We start from the raw sequence: 17938 nt of genomic DNA on the forward strand, positions 1-17938 counted from the left end.
CAAAGCCTGCTCTGAATGGAGATTCTTCACGCCTCCCCCTAGCAGGAACAGCAACACTTGGTGAAAAGCCTCAAAAGCTCTCACCTTGTGATTTGCTGATTGGGCAGCTCCGAGTGGAGATGCACACCCCGATGTCTAGGCCTCACTTTTGACAACAGGACAGGTGGGGAAATTAGTAAGCAGAGTAGAAGTGTCCACCTCAGCCTGGCACAGCCCTAGGGCAGCCAGGCGCTGAGGTGAATCTCTCTCTCAGAAATTATCCATCTTGAATCAGAGAATAAAGCCTAATAGGAACAGGGATGTGACCCCCTCCCAAAAGGAGGGGGCACCGAAAGTGTGTAGTCACCCATTGGCATTGGCTACTACCCCTCAACCTCATTAACTCCCTTAAAATTAGTATTTAAGGGCTCCCCTGAAACTTGTTCCTCAGGTTCGATGGACCAAAATAAGAAGATGGAAGAAGAACGCTGCAAGACCAGGAACTGCACCCCTGCAGACCGAACCTGGCAAGAACCCGGTCGCCTGAAGCAAGTTTGAGAACTAGAACTGCTGTCCCTCCAGAATCCTGCCAGACCTACAAGAAACCCCAGAGACCTAATTGCCTTCACCCTATCTCCAAGAACCTCCCTTTGGGCTAGAGGCACTAGCCCCCGGCATCCGCCGATACAAAGACCACAATAGTTGAGGATCGACACTTGTGGTTCCTTTTGTAGTAGTGAGTTGAGGCAACACAACACCGCAGCGCGCACTGCCAGAAGAAAGCACCGCAGCTGGACAGCCTCCATGACCTAGAGGGTTCCTCTCGACCCAAGCTGACCCCAGCTCCGTTCCAGAGAGCCTGCATGCTCCTTCAAGTGGCCCTGCCAAACACCTCCTGCCCCGCCTGCTCGATCGTGGCCTCTCTGAGACGGTCAAACATCAGTAGAACTCCTAAAACCCCTGCGCATTTTTCATACCCGCAACGATTGGGCTGGTGGAGTCTACCTTCGATCTACAGTGACTCGCATTGTGGCCCACTGACTCCCATTCATTCCCATTGTTCTCCGCTGACCGCGAGAGCAAACGCCATTACCGGTATCGACCGCTTCAGCATAGAGGCTCAACTCTGCACCTAGCCACCCTAGTGCTGCTGCTGATGCAATGCCCAGCACAAACTGGCCCTTGCTCAGAGTCTGACTAACCCTCGAAAACTAGCAACGCAAGTGGTGTACTTACCCGCTGATACATAACACTGTTTTCCTTCCTTAGGATTGCACTGCACTCTGTCGATTACCGCCGACTGTTTAACTGGTACCAGTACTGATTGTTGCTGTTCTGAATTGACAATTAAAAAAAGTACGTCCACGACTATAAAATATTACTACTGCCTTTTTTGAAAAGTATTCCCTGCCTGTAACTAAGTTAAACTTTGTTCCTAAAGTACGAGTTACTTACCTTCAGAGCCACCAGTCAAGAACAAGGAAGGCACTCACAGGAGACAGCCCCCCACCGGGAGGTGGGTGCTGAAGACCAACCCAAGGGTCCTTGCAGAATAGGGGAGGAAGGGCGGGCCGTGAAGGAATCTGCGGCTAGAATCGTCTCTACCAGATACATAATTACCGAAGGTAAGTAACTCGTACATCTGATAAAGACTACTAACCGCAGATTCCTTCACGTAGAATAGATACCCTAGCAATACCCCCTGGGAAGGAGGGTCTGCGTAAAGACCCCACCAGCCAATGCAGAACAGAGGGCCCCACAGGGAACCAGATCTGTGGATCAGGTAGAACCTCGCCCCTGCCAGGCCAAGGGAACCCTCACAAGCAGGACCCCACCGACCCCAAGGGGATGTAGGAGGGAAAGAAGGCTGAAGAGGCTCGTACACTCACAGCAGAGGAACCAAGAACAAGGACTGAGAGGCTGAAGCACCCCACTCCCCCACAACGCAACATAAGTTCCGCCCAATGCCAAGACAGGAAAGCAGAAGAAAAAGAAGAAGCCTAGAGGGCCCAAGGAAACTAGGGAAAAGAAGGCAAACCCACTCCATATGGAAAGCAGCCTGCCAGCCAGAACAGCGCTGGCAGTCAAAGCCAGAAGCAAGAACAACAGCCAGAGGCCCTAGGAAGGCAGAGTAGGCGACGCCCAGTAAGGGAGACACAGGATCATCCCAGACCTCAGGACAGAAGCAGAGGGAGGAGGAGGTGCCCGGGCCACCACTACGAGTGGCCGCGCACACGACCACAGGAAGCAAAAGCAACCTACTTAAACGCCATGGAGAACAGGCACCCGAAGGCGACCGGAACCCTCTAGCAGAGCACAAGCCATATGACAGCTACAACTACCCCACATAGGGTACTTAAAGTCCCAAGACAAGGGAAAGCTCTTTGGAAGAACTTCCGCAGCAGAGGAAAAAACAAAAGAGCTACGGGGAAAAAAACACCTGCGCTGAAGGCTGGACAAGCAACCCAAGCAAAACAGAAAGCCCAATCTTAGGTGCAAGAATGCGCAACAACTCCTGCAGAACCACACGCAATCAAAACAAGGGCCGTCCAGTAGCCAACAATGCCAACGCCCCAAGGAAGGACGTAAACTGCCAGAAAAAAAGACCGCACAGCCAGAACAGTCAGCTTAAGAAAGTCCAGAATCAACCCAACTCAGAAGTCACTGAGGAGGGGACGGAGGAGGAGGATAAGGCTGAGGAGGAGGAGGAGGACAGAGCCCTGCCAAGAGCCTTTGGAAGGCGGTGTCGGCCGGGGCATGGAACAGGCTGCCACCAAACGGATGGTCAATGAGCCGCTCCCGAATATTCTCTGGGAATACTCAGTTCTTAAGCCAAGCATGGCGACGGAGAGCGACTGAGGAAGCCATGGCCCGGCCCAGCACCACTGAGATGTCCAGAGCGGAGCGGAGAACGCACGCAGCAAGCTCCCGGCCATCCAATGCATGATGCCGTAAGTCCACCAGGTCAGACTCCTGGGACGCTGCAGATCCCAGAGACCCACAAACAGGAGGAGGCCCTAGCCAGCACACACACGGTGTTAAGGGCCCGCTGGTCGAGGAGAACATGTTGCGTCCCCAAGAGTCCAGCCAGCGGACCTCTCGGGACAGCAGAGTCAACAGTGGTGGCAGGGAGGGAAAAGTAGTCCGCAAAAGGAGGCTGGCGGCTGAGGGGTGAAGGGAAAGACACAGCGGGTCACGCGGTGCTGGGAGGACGCCTACAAGCACCTGTCAGGGAAGAAAGGAGCGAACCTTCAAAGGTAAGTAAAATTTCCCTCCCACCAGAGTCCTGGTGGAGGACCTCCAATAGATGGTCCACCGGAAAATGAACCACCGGGTCACCCATGCGCAGGATGCCCACAGCCGTGGACACCGCGTGAGCGAAGGCCGCACCCGCCTCCGTAGGGCCCTGCGGTGGAGAAATCCGCTCTTCCGTGGCCGACGGGTGCAAACTAAGGCGGCCGTCCCCGAGGCCAAGAGGGGCGGGAAAGGGCCAAAGCTGGAAGTCAGAATGAGCCGAAGAATGAGGGACCTGCTGCTCTTCCGACGAACACCTCTGCCCCAGGAAGGGCAGGGAGCTGCCCTTCGACGCCGGTGAAAAAGACACCACACGGCGACCAGTCTCCGGGGAGGACGACACCAATATGCAGACTGCCTCCGGAGAAGGAGTGCCCGAAGACGAATCCGCGGTACGACCCCGGCGCGGAGCTGTAGAATCCGCTGCTTGAGGTAGGACGTCGGCACCAGCCGGCATCACCAGACAAGGTACCTCCAAGTCACCCCGCACCGGAGTAGAGCTGGAGCCACACCAGCCCCGGGGTGGCGCCGGAGTGACGCCGACCCGACCCCCTCAGAGGCAGCCACCTGCGTGGGGGAACGAAAGGGGCCTGGGGAGTGGCACGAAGCCCTCCGCCAGCCGCGGCCCAGAATGAGGCAAAGATCGCTCGGCAACCCATGTGGTGGCGCCAGGGACGATTCAACCTCCGACGAGGCAGCCGCCTGTAGGGAGGGACGAGGGGAGCCTGGAGAGGGACGAGGGGTCTTCCTTCGGCCTCGACCCAGAGCGGGCCGAGGAGGGTCCACTGACCCCTGTGGCTCCGCACAGTCCAGCTGCTGCCGGCGCCGTAGCGGCGTCACCTCGGCCTTAGACAGGACCACCCTGTCAAAGGACCGAGACGGGCTCGGGGATGCGACCCGAGCCCAGGCGACCTCCCACGACATCACAGGGGCCCCCGCGGTAGTTTGCGGCGAGGCAGAGATGCCGTGGCCTGAAGGAGGTGCCCCAAAGGAGCCGCACCCCAACAGTACCACATCCTCCAAGCCTGGATCCGAACCAGTCGGCGCCGCAGAGGGCCCTGCGCAGAGCGAGGGATCTGCTGATGCCCCAGGAGGGGAAGGAGGAGGAGACGCCAGCGAGGCCTGCAAAGCAGCCGCGTATGCCTCCATTTGGACTCTCGATGCTCCAACACCGGGAAATGGTGGATAGGACGACACGTGGGGCCGCATCAACCGCGGAGAGTCCACGCCCCTGGGAGGCGGGAAACCAGCCCCCCGGGGACCAACTGCGACACTCACGTGACATCGGAGAAGGGCGAGGATGGCGACCACGGCCGTATCTGAAGCCATCCGAAGCAGACAGAAGGGAGGACGTTGACCTGGAGAGACGCGCCAAGAGAAGTTTCATCAGGCGCTCCCGCCGCGACTTCGGCTTCAACTGTTGGCACGCCGTACAATCTGTGGTGCCGTGATCCTCCCTAAAACACCACAGACAAATGAGGTGAGGGTCCGTCGCCGACATAAGATGCCCACAAGACGCGCAAGTCTTAAAACCCTAAGGCATTCGCAAACTGTTCCGTTCCAAAAGGAAATGGAAGAAAAAGGGGACTAAACAGGCTCGTAGCAAGAATCGGATCCGCGTTAAACGCGGAAAAGGAAAAAACTGACGTAGGCACGCCAGGGCAGGTCTTATGTGACCTCGCTGACGTCCCGTACACTGACGATGCCTGGTCGGAGTCGCGTGATGTCGCCCGCCCCCGGCGCGCAGGGATGCTGTGGCAAAAAGTTTCCGGATCCAGTCTCATGCCTGGGGATAATTCTACATGAAGGAATCTGCGGCTAGTAGTCTATCAGATATAGAAAGTAACTAAAGTAATATTTTTACAAAACATCGGTCTTGAGTTAGTCATGGAGTGTGTGCTCCTGCTTTGCAGGAGTATGTATGCCAAATACATTCACACTACTCTGATAAACCTAATTGCTCAGCCCGCTACCACTAAATTGAGAGTTGGGTATTATCTACTTTAACCTCTTGCCATTGGCAACTCACTGGACTGTGCATATACCGAGTTTGATTCCTACACTCACTCACTGCCTTTGTGTGTGCAATAAATGCTTAGCACTACCCTCTAACTGCTCACCCAGAGCACCACAAATGACAGCATTTGGGATGTAATTTGGGCCTCTGCAAACCAGTTGCGGCTTGCCTGGACTCTTTACAAAGTGTACCTCTTTCTGGTTACCTAAATAAAGACGAAGTTAAGCAGAGAGGGGTCACACTTCCCCACAGGGACAGGGCACCGTGGAGAACTATTAAGTCAAAAAAACTTCTGTTGGGCTTGTATATTCAAACTCAGGCACACTCAACACTCTGTTTCCAATCTCGTTCCGTACTACATGTACGCACCTGATGACAATAAGGTACAAACACCACACCTATGTTTTTATACAAAAAAAAAATGTTCTCTAACCCTTTAGTCATACATCAAATCTCATCTAAAAGCCAAACTGATCATATTTCAATACACAGTTGTTAAAATACATAAAACTTAATAAAATCCATCGTTATGAACCCCTTCAAAACGGAAGGGAGGGGACCTATATTACAATAAAAGACACTACATCACAGAACATGTAAAACGAGTACGAGGCTGGGAGGAGGACGACACAAGAGTCCCTATAATTGGACGGTTGTATTCAGAATAAAATTATATTGTGTGGTGTTTGTACCTTAATTTCATCTGGGGTGCACATTAAGTACGGAACGAGATTGGAAACCGTGTTGAGTGTGCCTGAGTTTGAATATACAAGCCCAACAGGAGTTTTTTTGACTATCCAAACTGTTTTTATCTGGGTAAACCACAATACCTAACCAATAGGTTACAACTAGTGCAGAAAACAGGAGCGGGGTGCTAAACTTTAACATCAGAGTCTCAGGGAGTTTGAAACAACTGAAATTGTTATCATTGTATAACTTTATTTTGTTTAAATCTGATGTCTTGGTACATAGAGCTTTCTTTGAGACAGGACCAAAATATCCCAATACGGATTTAGTCACTACTCCACATCTACAATACTGCGATGTTTGAACTTCAACCTTCTCAGCATTCCGAAATACATATTGGCTAAGAAGGGGCAGCTCCTCTGAATTTGCCACAATAGCTTGAAATAAACTCCCACAGACCCTTAGATTAATTAAATATAATAAGACCTTTAGGAAACAATTTAAAGATGTGGTTGTTCACGCTACGATAGTGGGTGGTCGACTGAATAGCCCCTTCACACTACTGCTATCACAAGCAGAGTACGTTGTTCTCAGACTAGCAACCCCTCTAGGTAACAGCCATGCTGTGCAAATACCACCTCATTCATACCTTCATGTTGCCTCTCAGTTACAATTAATATTAATTAAGCCTACTAAATGACTTTTGGTTCAGATGTCACTTCTGAAGTAGATAATTACTGGAAAAATAGGTTTCCGAACAACTTTGAAACTTGGGAGTATTGATAAGGTGGGGAATCTGTGGGAATATTTATTCCATTAGAAATAAATACTTTAGACAATTAAAAACACTTTTTACTGCCCCTATTTCTGCTGGATGCAAGGAGGCTTGGATATCATGGTGCTCTAGACCTCAATTCCTAAACACCTCAACCTGTTCAACTTAGAATTTCTTTAAAATGTGCCTTTTTGTTCAATTTCCTGAAAAAACACTGGCTGTGCACAGGTAGTGCAGGGTCAGAGGCACAGCAGGATTTAAATAAACTTTCACAAGCCATATCTTAAAATCATCTTTATTAATTTGAAAGGACAGTTACACCTCGATTTCTAAACACCAGCAAGTTTCTGTTCTGAGTGTCCATGGCACAGTCACCTCCAAGTAAGGAGACAGGATCCCAGGGCTAGCGCCAAAGTCCAAAAAGGATTAATTATGTTCAATTAAAAATTATTTCCACTTTATTCAAGTTACTCTGGTTGCCATGGAATAAAGGAGAAGGAGACAGGTGGAGTAGGTCTTCCACGGACGACATTGCAAGAGGTGGGAAGATGAGTACCAGCAAATCATGGGCGGCTTCAAAGAGGCATCATAATAATCCATCGCAAAAAAATTTACATCAACAGTTTCTCCCCAATTCTGCAAAGAAAAAAAATATACATATATATATATACCATCTGTCAATTTGGCTATTGGCTGCTGACTAACAAACATATCAAAGTATTCCTAAAGATTCAAGCAACTTCTCTTTAAATCATGGCCTCTAACCCATCTTACTTTCCCTGCCCTTCACGCATCCCAATTTACTATTTTCCCCATACCAGAGTACTCTAGAAATTAGTCAGTTCACCCTGGCACCTGCCCTGCTGTAATGAAGATTATGCAAGCAAATGCCTTCCAGGTTCTCTCATACTTGGTGAGATTCCATTAGTTACTTGGGGTGTGAGACACACATGGCAATATGCCACAAAACCAATGTGTGAAATTTACTGCAGAGGTGCAAGCATCCTGGGGTTGTGGTAAGTCAATCTGGAACTCCGGAGACATTTAAATAAATACATCTATTTTGGGGAATTGACATTCCTGGTTAATCAAGTTATCCGACGGTATATGAAACTCAAACTGGGTTCATGCCTTTCATTGTTTTGTTGCAGATCTTAGCATGGTTGCATGGTCAGGGCTTTCACATTGAGTAGATGGCGCTTTATATTTGCACAATACAGAGAAAGGATTTGGCAGCGTGCTTGTCCATCTCGCACCTTTGCTTTTCTGAAGATCCATATCAGGGGGAAAATAGTTGAGCATTCCAGTTTGAAAGTGATGGGTCAGATGGCCATGCTCTGCATAATGTCCCCTCGAACTAGGAACCAAGAGAACTGTGATGCAACAGATGCTACAGCTCCCTGTAATCTACAATTAGTGTTCCACAGTTTTCAGCAAATGTTTTCCTGTTAGCACACCAAACATGGATTCCGTCTTCCATACCAAACAGTTTGTTAAGTCTTAAAAAGATCAGTCACTGGAGTGCATGAAGTGGCGACAGTGTTGCTGGAGGGCCAGAGGTAAGATACTCATGAACTTCTATTTTACTTCCTTAAAACAAACCACACTGAGCCATGGCACGTTTTGACTCCAAGTCTGGTTCCAAGTGACGCCTTTTAAGAGTTGAAGTATATGAATGAAGGACACAGTCTACAGGCAGTTCAACTGATAGTCCGATAATAGTCATGGGTGGGTGGAGTCAGAGAACCACAGGAGCCAGCTAATGATGCAGCCACATGATTTGATTGTTCCAAGATGATGAGGAAACAAAATAAATCCAAGACCGGGGATAAAGAAAAGGATTGGATGCCTGTGGAGGCCAGTGCTGCATGCCTTGGTTGGGGAAATCTCTTTTCCTCACTCTCACAGAAGGAGGGGGCAGAGGGCTTCAACTATACAGAAGGGCTGTACAAAGGAGCAGCACTGGGTAGGCACCTCTCAGAATGATGCGGGCCACTTGGGGTTTGGGGATTAAAAGGAAGCGTCGGAATTCAGGCTCTACCTGTCCTTTAGTTCTCGTGTCACTCGCTTGGTAAATCTGCCACACATAAGGCCCACGAGAAAGAGGATGCAGACACCTCCGCTGATCACGGAGAGAATATAGTTCTTGGAAGGAGAGGTCATCACTTGTGCAGCAAGATCAGCAAATCCTTCAGCAGGGGCTACCTAGGGAAGTGGAAAAATAATGAAAACCATAAATAAATGTGCATCAACAAACCAAGCTAACAAATTTATGGAAAAACGTAGGCTATGGCTAGAATAGAGCGGAGATATCAGCATGAAAATTTAACAAGGTAATGTTGCCTCTGGAGAGGAAGGTTTGTTTTTTTATATAAACAAGGAAAAGTGCAAAACTAAAGAGGGGTAAGTCTGGATTATTCAAAATGGTCACACTTTCAAAGTGGAAAACAGTCAGTAGATGAAACCAGCAAAGCATCTCAAGTGTCTTCGTGCAGATATCAATTTATAGGCTGAAACGGAGGCTTTAAAGGTTTCCAAAAACAAATCTGATTCAAATGCCAATGTATTTGTCAGACTGATTTCCATCAGAGTTAAAATTATATGATTCTATTTTATGGAAAGAAAAAGAAAATCATCTCATTAGCTTTAGAAGCCTGCAGATGCCAGTAAAAATAGGAAAGAGTAAGGTTGCAAAAACATTAAGGACTTTAGAGACCTATTTGGAGAATGCTAAAAAAGATAGTGTGTATTATGAAATAATGTGATCCTCAAATTAGACTAGGTATGGCAGAACTGTCGAGGACTGCAACAGTTAGTGGACTTGGTTGAATAATTGCTGGAACATAGTGAGGGAAAAAACACAGTCATGGGTATGATGCTTCAATTAATTTCCACTACTGATAGACTTGAATGCTGCCCAGCATAATTATTTGCTCACTGTACCACTAAAGACCTGAACCACCTGAATGTAAATCAGCCTGTGCAATGCTTGAACAGAAAAGTGAAGCCCGAACAGTTATGAGGTTTCTTATTTTTTCGTGCAAATATCTTTATTAGTACATTTTAATACAAAACATAACATGGACCCCTTTACCCAGCATATCCGTAGGCAAATGCGACCACTCATACAAAGATATACAGAGAGTAGCTCAAGTGTGGACAGGTCGTGGGGAAGTTGATTGACCATCCTGCAGCATACATGTTTACATGTGGTCTATGTCAACAATATATCAAACAAAAGAAGGTGACAGAAAACAAAGGGGAGGTCCAGGTCTTTTCCCGTCCAGCCCCTAGAACCAAGAGGGGCGTAGTCCAGCTTACAACAGAGCTGGGAGTAAACTTGCCCATGCTCCCCAAGTTGGTGGTGGTGAGGGGAATCTAAATTTCCTATTGTTGGTAACAGTGAGTGCACTGAAGGTCTTGCAGCAGCCCATTTGTACAGGAGAACAGTTGTTGCCCCCCAAAGAATTGCAGCGCCCTGAGCCTAGGAGGGTAAATGCATAGCATAGGAAAGTGCCCCCCTTTTCTCATGTCCACCCCCACTTTTTGCCACTGGTACTTATGTTTTTTGACTGATGTTCACTGGGTCCCTGCTAACCAGGCCTCAGTGCCAGAGCTCTTTCCCTAATACAAGGTAAAATGGTCTAACACAATTGGCACACATTTGGGCCCCCTGTAAGTTCCTGGTAAGTTGTACCCCTGGGACCTAGGGCATAGGTACCAGTGAGGGTCCCTAAGGGCTTCAGGATGTATTATGCCACCCTAAGGGACCACCATACAAACTGCATAGAGTGCCATTGAAGTCTGCGTGTCATGGTGCAAACCATGAGTGAAAACAACATGGCACCCTCACTGTGTGCCATGCCAAAGTCACTGCATGTGACATATGTAAGTCCCCCATATAACAGCCGGCATGGTGCATTATTATACATGTGAGGGCATAGCTGCATGAGCAGATAGAACCCTGTGCTGTTTAGTTCAATTATTAGATGGTACAAGTTAACAAGGAGGCCTTAAGTATATGTACTGGTCAATGGTTATTACGAGTTCCTCAGCCTCATTATGGCTTTACTGAAACCTATGGTGTTTGGTATCAAACACCTTATCTTAATAAATCTGTACTATTGCTAATACAAGATGTATTATGACATGTACCCAAAGAGTACCTTAGAGGTGCCCACTGAAAAACCTACCACTATCTAGTGTGCTGGCATCATCCAGCCTGCCCCCACAGAGTCATTTCTGACCCCCTGCAGGTGAGAGCGCAGGCTCTAAAGCCGAAAACATTGCCTGCTCTGGAGGAAGGTGTTCACACCTCCTCTAGCAGGATGGAACATATCTAGGCCAGGGGATTCAAAGCCCCTGCTGCCTTTGATATACAACCCCAGCTTCCCCCTGATGTGGGAATGGCACACCCTGCCCCGAGGCCCATTTGGCACCAGGACAGGCGGGAAATTCGTTATGCAAGCAGGAGTGTTGCACCACCAGGTTAGCCACAACCCTAAGGTGCGCTGCCTGATATGCACCACAAAAGAAGGGTTCCACCATTTTGAATTTGATGAAATAAGGAACTCTGTGTCAGGATTATGCCCACCCACCCCAGGTTTAAGTAGCCAATTGGCTATAACACTACACTCCCTTCAATTCCCCTAAATTCAGTATTTAGGGATCTCCCTGACACCAGGAACTCAGATTCATCTACTGGGAATTGAAGGAAGGACAATGAAGAGCCAAAGTTGTATGAAAAGAGGTTCTGCATCGAGATTGCCGACAAATCCTGCCTGGCTGCTTGCACCGCAACAATCACAAAGACAGACATGTCCAGAAGCTGAACAGCACCCCAAACACTTGGGTACCAGAAAGTAGTGTGAAGAACAACTACATCCTACTTTTGGCGTGGGCACCCTCGTAATAATCCCTTTGGCCAAAAGGGCTTGCACTCACTTCTGAAAAATGCAAAGATGAGGGGGGCGTGGCTAGCTGCCGATCGTAATGGCCGCAGCCTGAAGGAGCTCCGGGGGTGAGACCGTCTTCCCCGCCATCCGCTCACTGATCCGTGCCTTAGTCCGAGCCCAAAGTCCGCGCCTGTGACGCCGCGATGAAGCGGCGCCCAGCGGTACCGCTCCGGAGTCTCCCCATAGCCCGTGAAGCGGCCGGCGCCGTGCTGGTAGTTGCGGCCTATCTCCTCGGCGGAAGCCGGGACCTCGATTTGGGAAGCGCGACCCGGGTGTTGCCCACGAGACCCGGGATCGCAGTGAACCGGTCCCTTCAGCCTAGAGGCCACTCGGGCCGTACGGACGGCGGCCCAGGGGGGTGCCTGGAGCCTGACTGTCGCGGCGGACGCCCACTCCCCAATCGGACCCCCGGCGCATCGGGTGAGCTGCCGCATCGCCGGGGGGCTGGCGGCTACGCGGCACCTGTAAGAGTCACGACTGATGGCCTGGATGCCCGGGAACTGGTGAGAGAGCCTGAATAGTTATCAGCAGCGCCCGGACTGCACAGTGTGGAGTACGACTGCCGCCTACAAGAGCCAGGTACAGAGGCGGTGATCGGTGGGACTGCGACGCACCACACGAGGGGAGCGGATGAGTGGGTCACGCCAGTGCAAGCAGCTGTAGGAGCCCCGGAGTGCTGGTGGGTGTATAACTGGTGTACCACCCGGAGAGCGTCCTGCCCTCGCGCCTGAGGAGTGGCGACGCCGCCTAGGGCTCAGCGTGGAGTGAAAAGGCGACTGGCTCTGTTCCCTGTGCCGTGGCGCTGTCGGCCCTCGGTGCCTCCTGGTCCCCGGCTCCGTCATGAGTGGTAAGGGGAGTAGGGCGCAGCAGCAAGGGAAACTAGACAAATATGCGTACACCAAAGACTCTCCCCCGATGAAGGAGCACACTGCTCGGGTAGAGAAGACCCCTGACACAACCAGCCCGCCTAAAGTGACCCTAGAGGATATCATGGCCGCCCTGACTAAAGTGCAAACGGTGGGGTCTATTTCCACGGACGTGACGCTCCTCCGCGCTGACTTCCAGAAAATGACCGCCAGAGTCACGGAGGTTGAGCAGGTGACCGCTGACCTGGCGAAAGACTCTAGCTTTCTGCTCCAAAAAGTGTCGCAATTAGAGGCCGAAAACAAACGAATGTTCGAGAGGCTTGAGGACCAGGAAGGACGCTCCCGCCGCAACAACGTACGCATCACGGGCATTCCGGAGAGCGAGGGGAGCCCAGCCATGGATCTCTACGTGGAGCACCTCATAAAATCTGAACTGCAGCCCAGGGGCCTCTCTGCCTTTTTCTCGGTGGAGCGGGCACACAGGGTACCCGGGGGTAGGCCTAAGGTCGGAGCCCCCCCCCCCCCGGCCGGTCCTAGCCCGCATTTTTAATTTTCGAGATCGTGATGTCATTCTCCAGACGGCCCGTGCGGCTCCACCAGAGCGAATACAAAATTCACAAGTGTCCTTTTTTACGGACTACACGGCGGCTGTGTCAGCGCGCCGGAGGAGCTTCCTGGAAGTAAAAAAGAAACCGAGGGCCCGCGAACTTTCCTACTCCTTGTTATTTCCGGCCAGACTGCGAGTGGTAGCGGATGGAAAAACATGGTTTTTCCAATCACCAGAGGAAGCGCATGACTGGCTCGAGGGATGGCAGCAGGTGAAACGCTCAGGACGTCCAGACAGGCGACAGCGGCCACCTGGAGAAGTGGCGGACCCAACTGGCCGAGATGATGCTCTGGAAGCTGCGGCCCGGCTGCAACACGAGGCTTAATCCAGGAACGATAAACTCTGACTCTTGCTTGAACGCTGCAGGGTAAGGGGGATAACTCCTGGCTGGTGAGGTGTCGGCGTAATCTTAATATAGCTCGGAACATTTGGACGTTTGAAATGGGGAAGCCTCAGGTCTTCCTCGGACCTTCCGCTCCTTGCACACAAGTTAGGTACTGGGGTATGGGTTCTGAGCACTCTGCTGAGTTGGGGAGGCGGGCAGTTTGGAGTCCGTATGGCAGGGAGGCAGGGAGGGGGTCGGGGGTATTTTATTGGTTCTTTTCAGTATTCGCGGTTCAAATTGACAGTAATGTTTGCAATGCAGTACACAGCCACTACAGCACACTGAGAGTTGCTTTCCACGCGCGGTTAGTTATTCTTGCTATCAAGCATTCTAATGTCGGCTGCTTGTGAGGGGGCGCCTGCGCAGAGTTCCTCCACTCCGATACCGCCACTCTCCCTGCTCACGTGGAACGTGCATGGATTGGGGGACAAGATTAAGCGTGGCCTAGTCTTGCATAGTATTAAGAGATGCGCACCAGCGATTGTCCTACTACAAGAAACCCATCTGACTAACACCACTAGTGGAGCAATGGACCGGTGGGGATATAGAATGGTGGCACATTCAGAATTTACTTCCGGGTCTAGGGGGGTGGGCATTCTGGTGTGGAAGCAATACCCATTAATTATACACAAACAAAAAACGAAAAGTTTCTTACCTGTCGGTGTAGTTTTGCAGCTTGAAGATCTTTCTGGATTCACTATGCTGTGCATTATTCCGCGATCTTGTGGTTGGGTCCGGATTCGTAGTCTTTTCTTTGTTTTTTTTTTTTTTTTTGTAGCCCAGGTGGGCGTCGACGTCCACCATTTGGTGCACCTCCCGTGACGTCGTCGTGCTTCCTGCGGAAGTCCCACCTTTGGGGCGCCATCTTCGGGTTCTTTTTTCCCTGTTTTCCTTTTTTTTTATTTTTTTTTTTAACCCTAGGCGATTGATTAATCCTTTTGTCCATATTTCTGTACGTATCCACCTATTTGATCCTATCCATTTCACCCCCTCTTCCTCCAGCCTCATCTTCCTGGCGGAGGTGGGTGGGTTCGCTAGTGAATCCAGAAAGATCTTCAAGCTGCAAAACTACACCGACAGGTAAGAAACTTTTCGTTTTGCAGCGTGAATCTTTCTGGATTCACTATGCTGTGCATAGACTTTGTAGCGGTTTTCCTATTTTTGTGGTGGCTGGGTGGAAGATGATCGCTGGTCGTTGAAAATGTGTTGTAGCACCTTCTGTCCGACCTGTGCTTCCTTATTCATTTGAATGTCCACGCAGTAGTGCTTTGTGAACGTGTGCACAGATGCCCAAGTTGCTGCGAGACAAATGTCTTGGATGGGCGTGTTTGCCAGGAAGGCAACTGTGGCCCCCTTCTTCCTTGTGGAGTGAGCTTGCGGCCCCTCCGTTAGCTCCTGTCCAGCCTGTTTGTGACAGAATTGAATAGTGAGGGCAATCCACCTAGCGATGGTGCCCTTGGTCACTGGTCTACCCATGAAGCTAGTAGCAAAGGACACGAACAGCTGCTTTGACTTCCTGAGTTCCTTGGTTCTTTCAATGTAGTGCATCACCGCTCTTCTGGCATCGAGGGTGTGCAGGGCCTTTTCTGCGTTTGTAGTCGGGTTTTGGAAGAAACTCGGTATCTGGATACTCTGATTCATGTGGAACGCCGACACTACCTTGGGCATGAAGTGTGGGTCCGTCCTCAGGACTACCCTGTCCTTGTGAATTTGAATGTAGGGCTCCTGTAGCGTTAGTGCTTGAAGCTCGCTCACTCTGCGTAGTGAGGTTATGGCCACTAGAAAGGCAGTCTTCATCGTCAACATTTGTAGATTGGCCTTGTGAATGGGTTCAAACGGCACCTTCATGAGCTCCGTCAGAACCACGTTTAAATTCCATGCCGGCGGCGGCAACCTTTTCGGGGGTGCCATTCTTTTGGCTCCCTCCATGAATCTCTTCACCACCTGCGAGCTGAAGAAACTTCCACCCTTCTCACCTCTGGTGTAGGCAACGATCGCTGCTAGGTGCACCCTTAGGGAGCTCGAGCAGAGGTTACTCTTTAGAAGGTGTGTGAGGTACCTCAGCACAGTTGAGTCTCTTGTCATTCTGTTGTGCAGGCCCTTCTTCCTGCACCACACCGTGAATCTCTTCCACTTTGCGCTGTAGCACTTTCTTGTAGTAGGTTTCCTTGCCTCCCGTAGCACTCGCATAGTGCTCTGAGGTAACCTTAGGTGTGCGAACTCTAGGTCTTCAGGAGCCATGCTGCTAGGTTGAGGGTCTCTGGCTCTGGGTGCAGGACCTCCCCGTTTTGCATTGAGAGCAGGTCTTTTCTTCTCTCGAACTTGTACGGATTGCCTTGCGCCATTTCTTGAATCTGAGAGAACCATGTCTGCCTCGCCCACTGTGGGGCCACCAGGATCAGAGTCATGTTGCTGGTTCTGCACTTGTCGAGCACTCTGTGCAACAGGGGTATCGGTGGAAAGGCGTAGGCAAATGTCCTCGACCAGCTTATCCATAGGGCATTTCCCTTGGATTGCTGATCTGGTTGCCTGGACGCGAAGCTTTGGCATTTTGCATTGTGGCGTGTTGCAAAAAGGTCTATTGTGGGAGTCCCCCATCTACGGAAGAGTTTCTCCGTTTCCTGGCCATTGAGCTCCCACTCGTGTGATGCTGAGGTCTGCCTGCTTAGCCAGTCTGCCTCCACATTGTCCTTCCCCGGTAGGTGAATTGCCAGTAGATCTATCCTGAGAGGTATGGCCCATCTCCAAATCTCCTGAGCTAGGGATGAGAGGGGAAACGACTGTGTCCCCCCTTGTTTGTTGATGTAGAACATCGCCGTGGTGTTGTCTGTCTGTACCAAGACCCTCTGCCCGCACAGGTGTCTCTGGAATGCCTTCAGGGCTAGCAGTATCGTTTTCAACTCGAGGTAGTTGATGTGGCGGACCGCGTCTGCCGGAGCCCATAGACCCCTCACTCTGAGGTTGTCCATGTGCGCTCCCCATCCCATCTGCGATGCGTCCGTGGTAATGGTCACTGTTGGGCTTGGTGGTGTCAGGCTTCTCCCTGTTATGTTGTCTCTGTTCCACCAAGTTATCTCCTCCTGCACTGCGTGCGTAACAACCACTAGATCCTCCCAACTTCCGTTTGCTTGTGACCATTGCTGTTGCAGCCATTCCTGGAATGGTCTCATGTGCAGGCGTACATTCGGCACCAGCTGGATACAGGACGCCATCATCCCCATCATCTTGCTCACCGCCCTCACTGTCAGAGCTCGCCCCTTCTGGTAGAGCTGCGTCTCCTTCAGTAGGGCATCTGTCCTCCTGTCGCTGGGCACTACTGTACTGTTGAGGGAGTTGATCTGTGCCCCCAGGAAAATCTTTACCTGTTCCGGTTCCAGCGATGATTTTCCCCAGTGGATGGAAAATCCCAGATTTGTGAGGGTGTCCGTTACGCGTTTTGCGTGCCTCTCGCACTTCTCGCGTGAGTTTGCCTTGACCAGCCAGTCGTCCAAGTATGGGTATACGTGTATGCCCTGCTTTCGTAGGTGTGCCGCTACCGCCGACAGGCATTTTGTAAAGACCCTTGGCGCTGATTTTAATCCGAAGGCCAGGGTTGTGAACTGGTAGTGTTCCTGTTCGATGTTGAATCTTAGAAGGCCCTTGTGCCTTCTGTTTATTGGGATGTGAAGGTAGGCATCCTTGAGGTCCACGGTGACCATGAAGTCCCCTTCTCTTATCTGTGGCAGTACCTCCTGCAGTGAAGTCATTTTGAACCTTTGCGTTCTTATGAACTTGTTTAGGTAACGGAGGTCCAGTATGGGCCTGAGGTCTCCGTCTACCTTCGGAACCACGAAGTAGTTTGAGTAGACCCCCTTTGTTGCGTTCCCCGAACGGCACTGCCTCTATGGCTCCCTTTTGTAGGAGTTTCCGCGTTTCCTCTCTGAGTATTGCCAGTTCTTGGGCAGATCTCTGTCTTCCTTTCGGTTTCCTGTTTGGAGGTCTTTTCTCCAAGTCTACGCAGTATCCGTACTGCACGATGTTCCGTATCCACTTGTCTGTGGTTATGCGCCGCCACTCCTGAAGGTAGAACCTCAGCCTTCCGCCTACTGGTGACGTATGCTCGTAGGCTCTTGAATCTTCTCTTCCCCCTGATGACACTTTTCTGCGCCTCACCCTTGGGGACTTGACGAGGGTAGGCGTCTTCTTGCGTGCTGAGTCACTTCGAGGAGGGCTGATCGCCCCCTCTCCTCCTTTGGCCACGTCCGTTCCCTCTCCCGCGAAAGGACTGGCCCCGAGGTTGATATTGCCAGCTTTGCTTCTGCTGACCTTGACCGTGACCTTCGCCCGGCTGACCTTGTTGGAACGCCTGGTGCGATGTCCCTTGTTGGCTTGCA

At 50.8% G+C, this 17938-nt stretch overlaps 1 protein-coding gene across 1 annotated transcript in view; it reads right to left on the reverse strand.

The window, feature by feature from the left end:
* Positions 1-7031: 7031 nt before the first annotated feature.
* Positions 7032-17938, reverse strand: part of GLG1 (golgi glycoprotein 1) — a 658311-nt gene continuing 647404 nt past the window's right edge. Inside the window, exons 26-27 of the mRNA XM_085637427.1 lie at positions 8794-8957; positions 7032-7388 (exon numbers count right to left, since the gene is read on the reverse strand). Coding sequence (XP_085493553.1) covers positions 7364-7388; positions 8794-8957 — 189 coding nt within the window. The 3' untranslated portion in view covers positions 7032-7363. The remainder of the gene's footprint in view (positions 7389-8793; positions 8958-17938) is intronic.

This window comes from Triturus cristatus, chromosome 12, assembly GCF_964204655.1.
Source record: "Triturus cristatus chromosome 12, aTriCri1.1, whole genome shotgun sequence".
Lineage (NCBI taxonomy): Eukaryota > Metazoa > Chordata > Amphibia > Caudata > Salamandridae > Triturus > Triturus cristatus.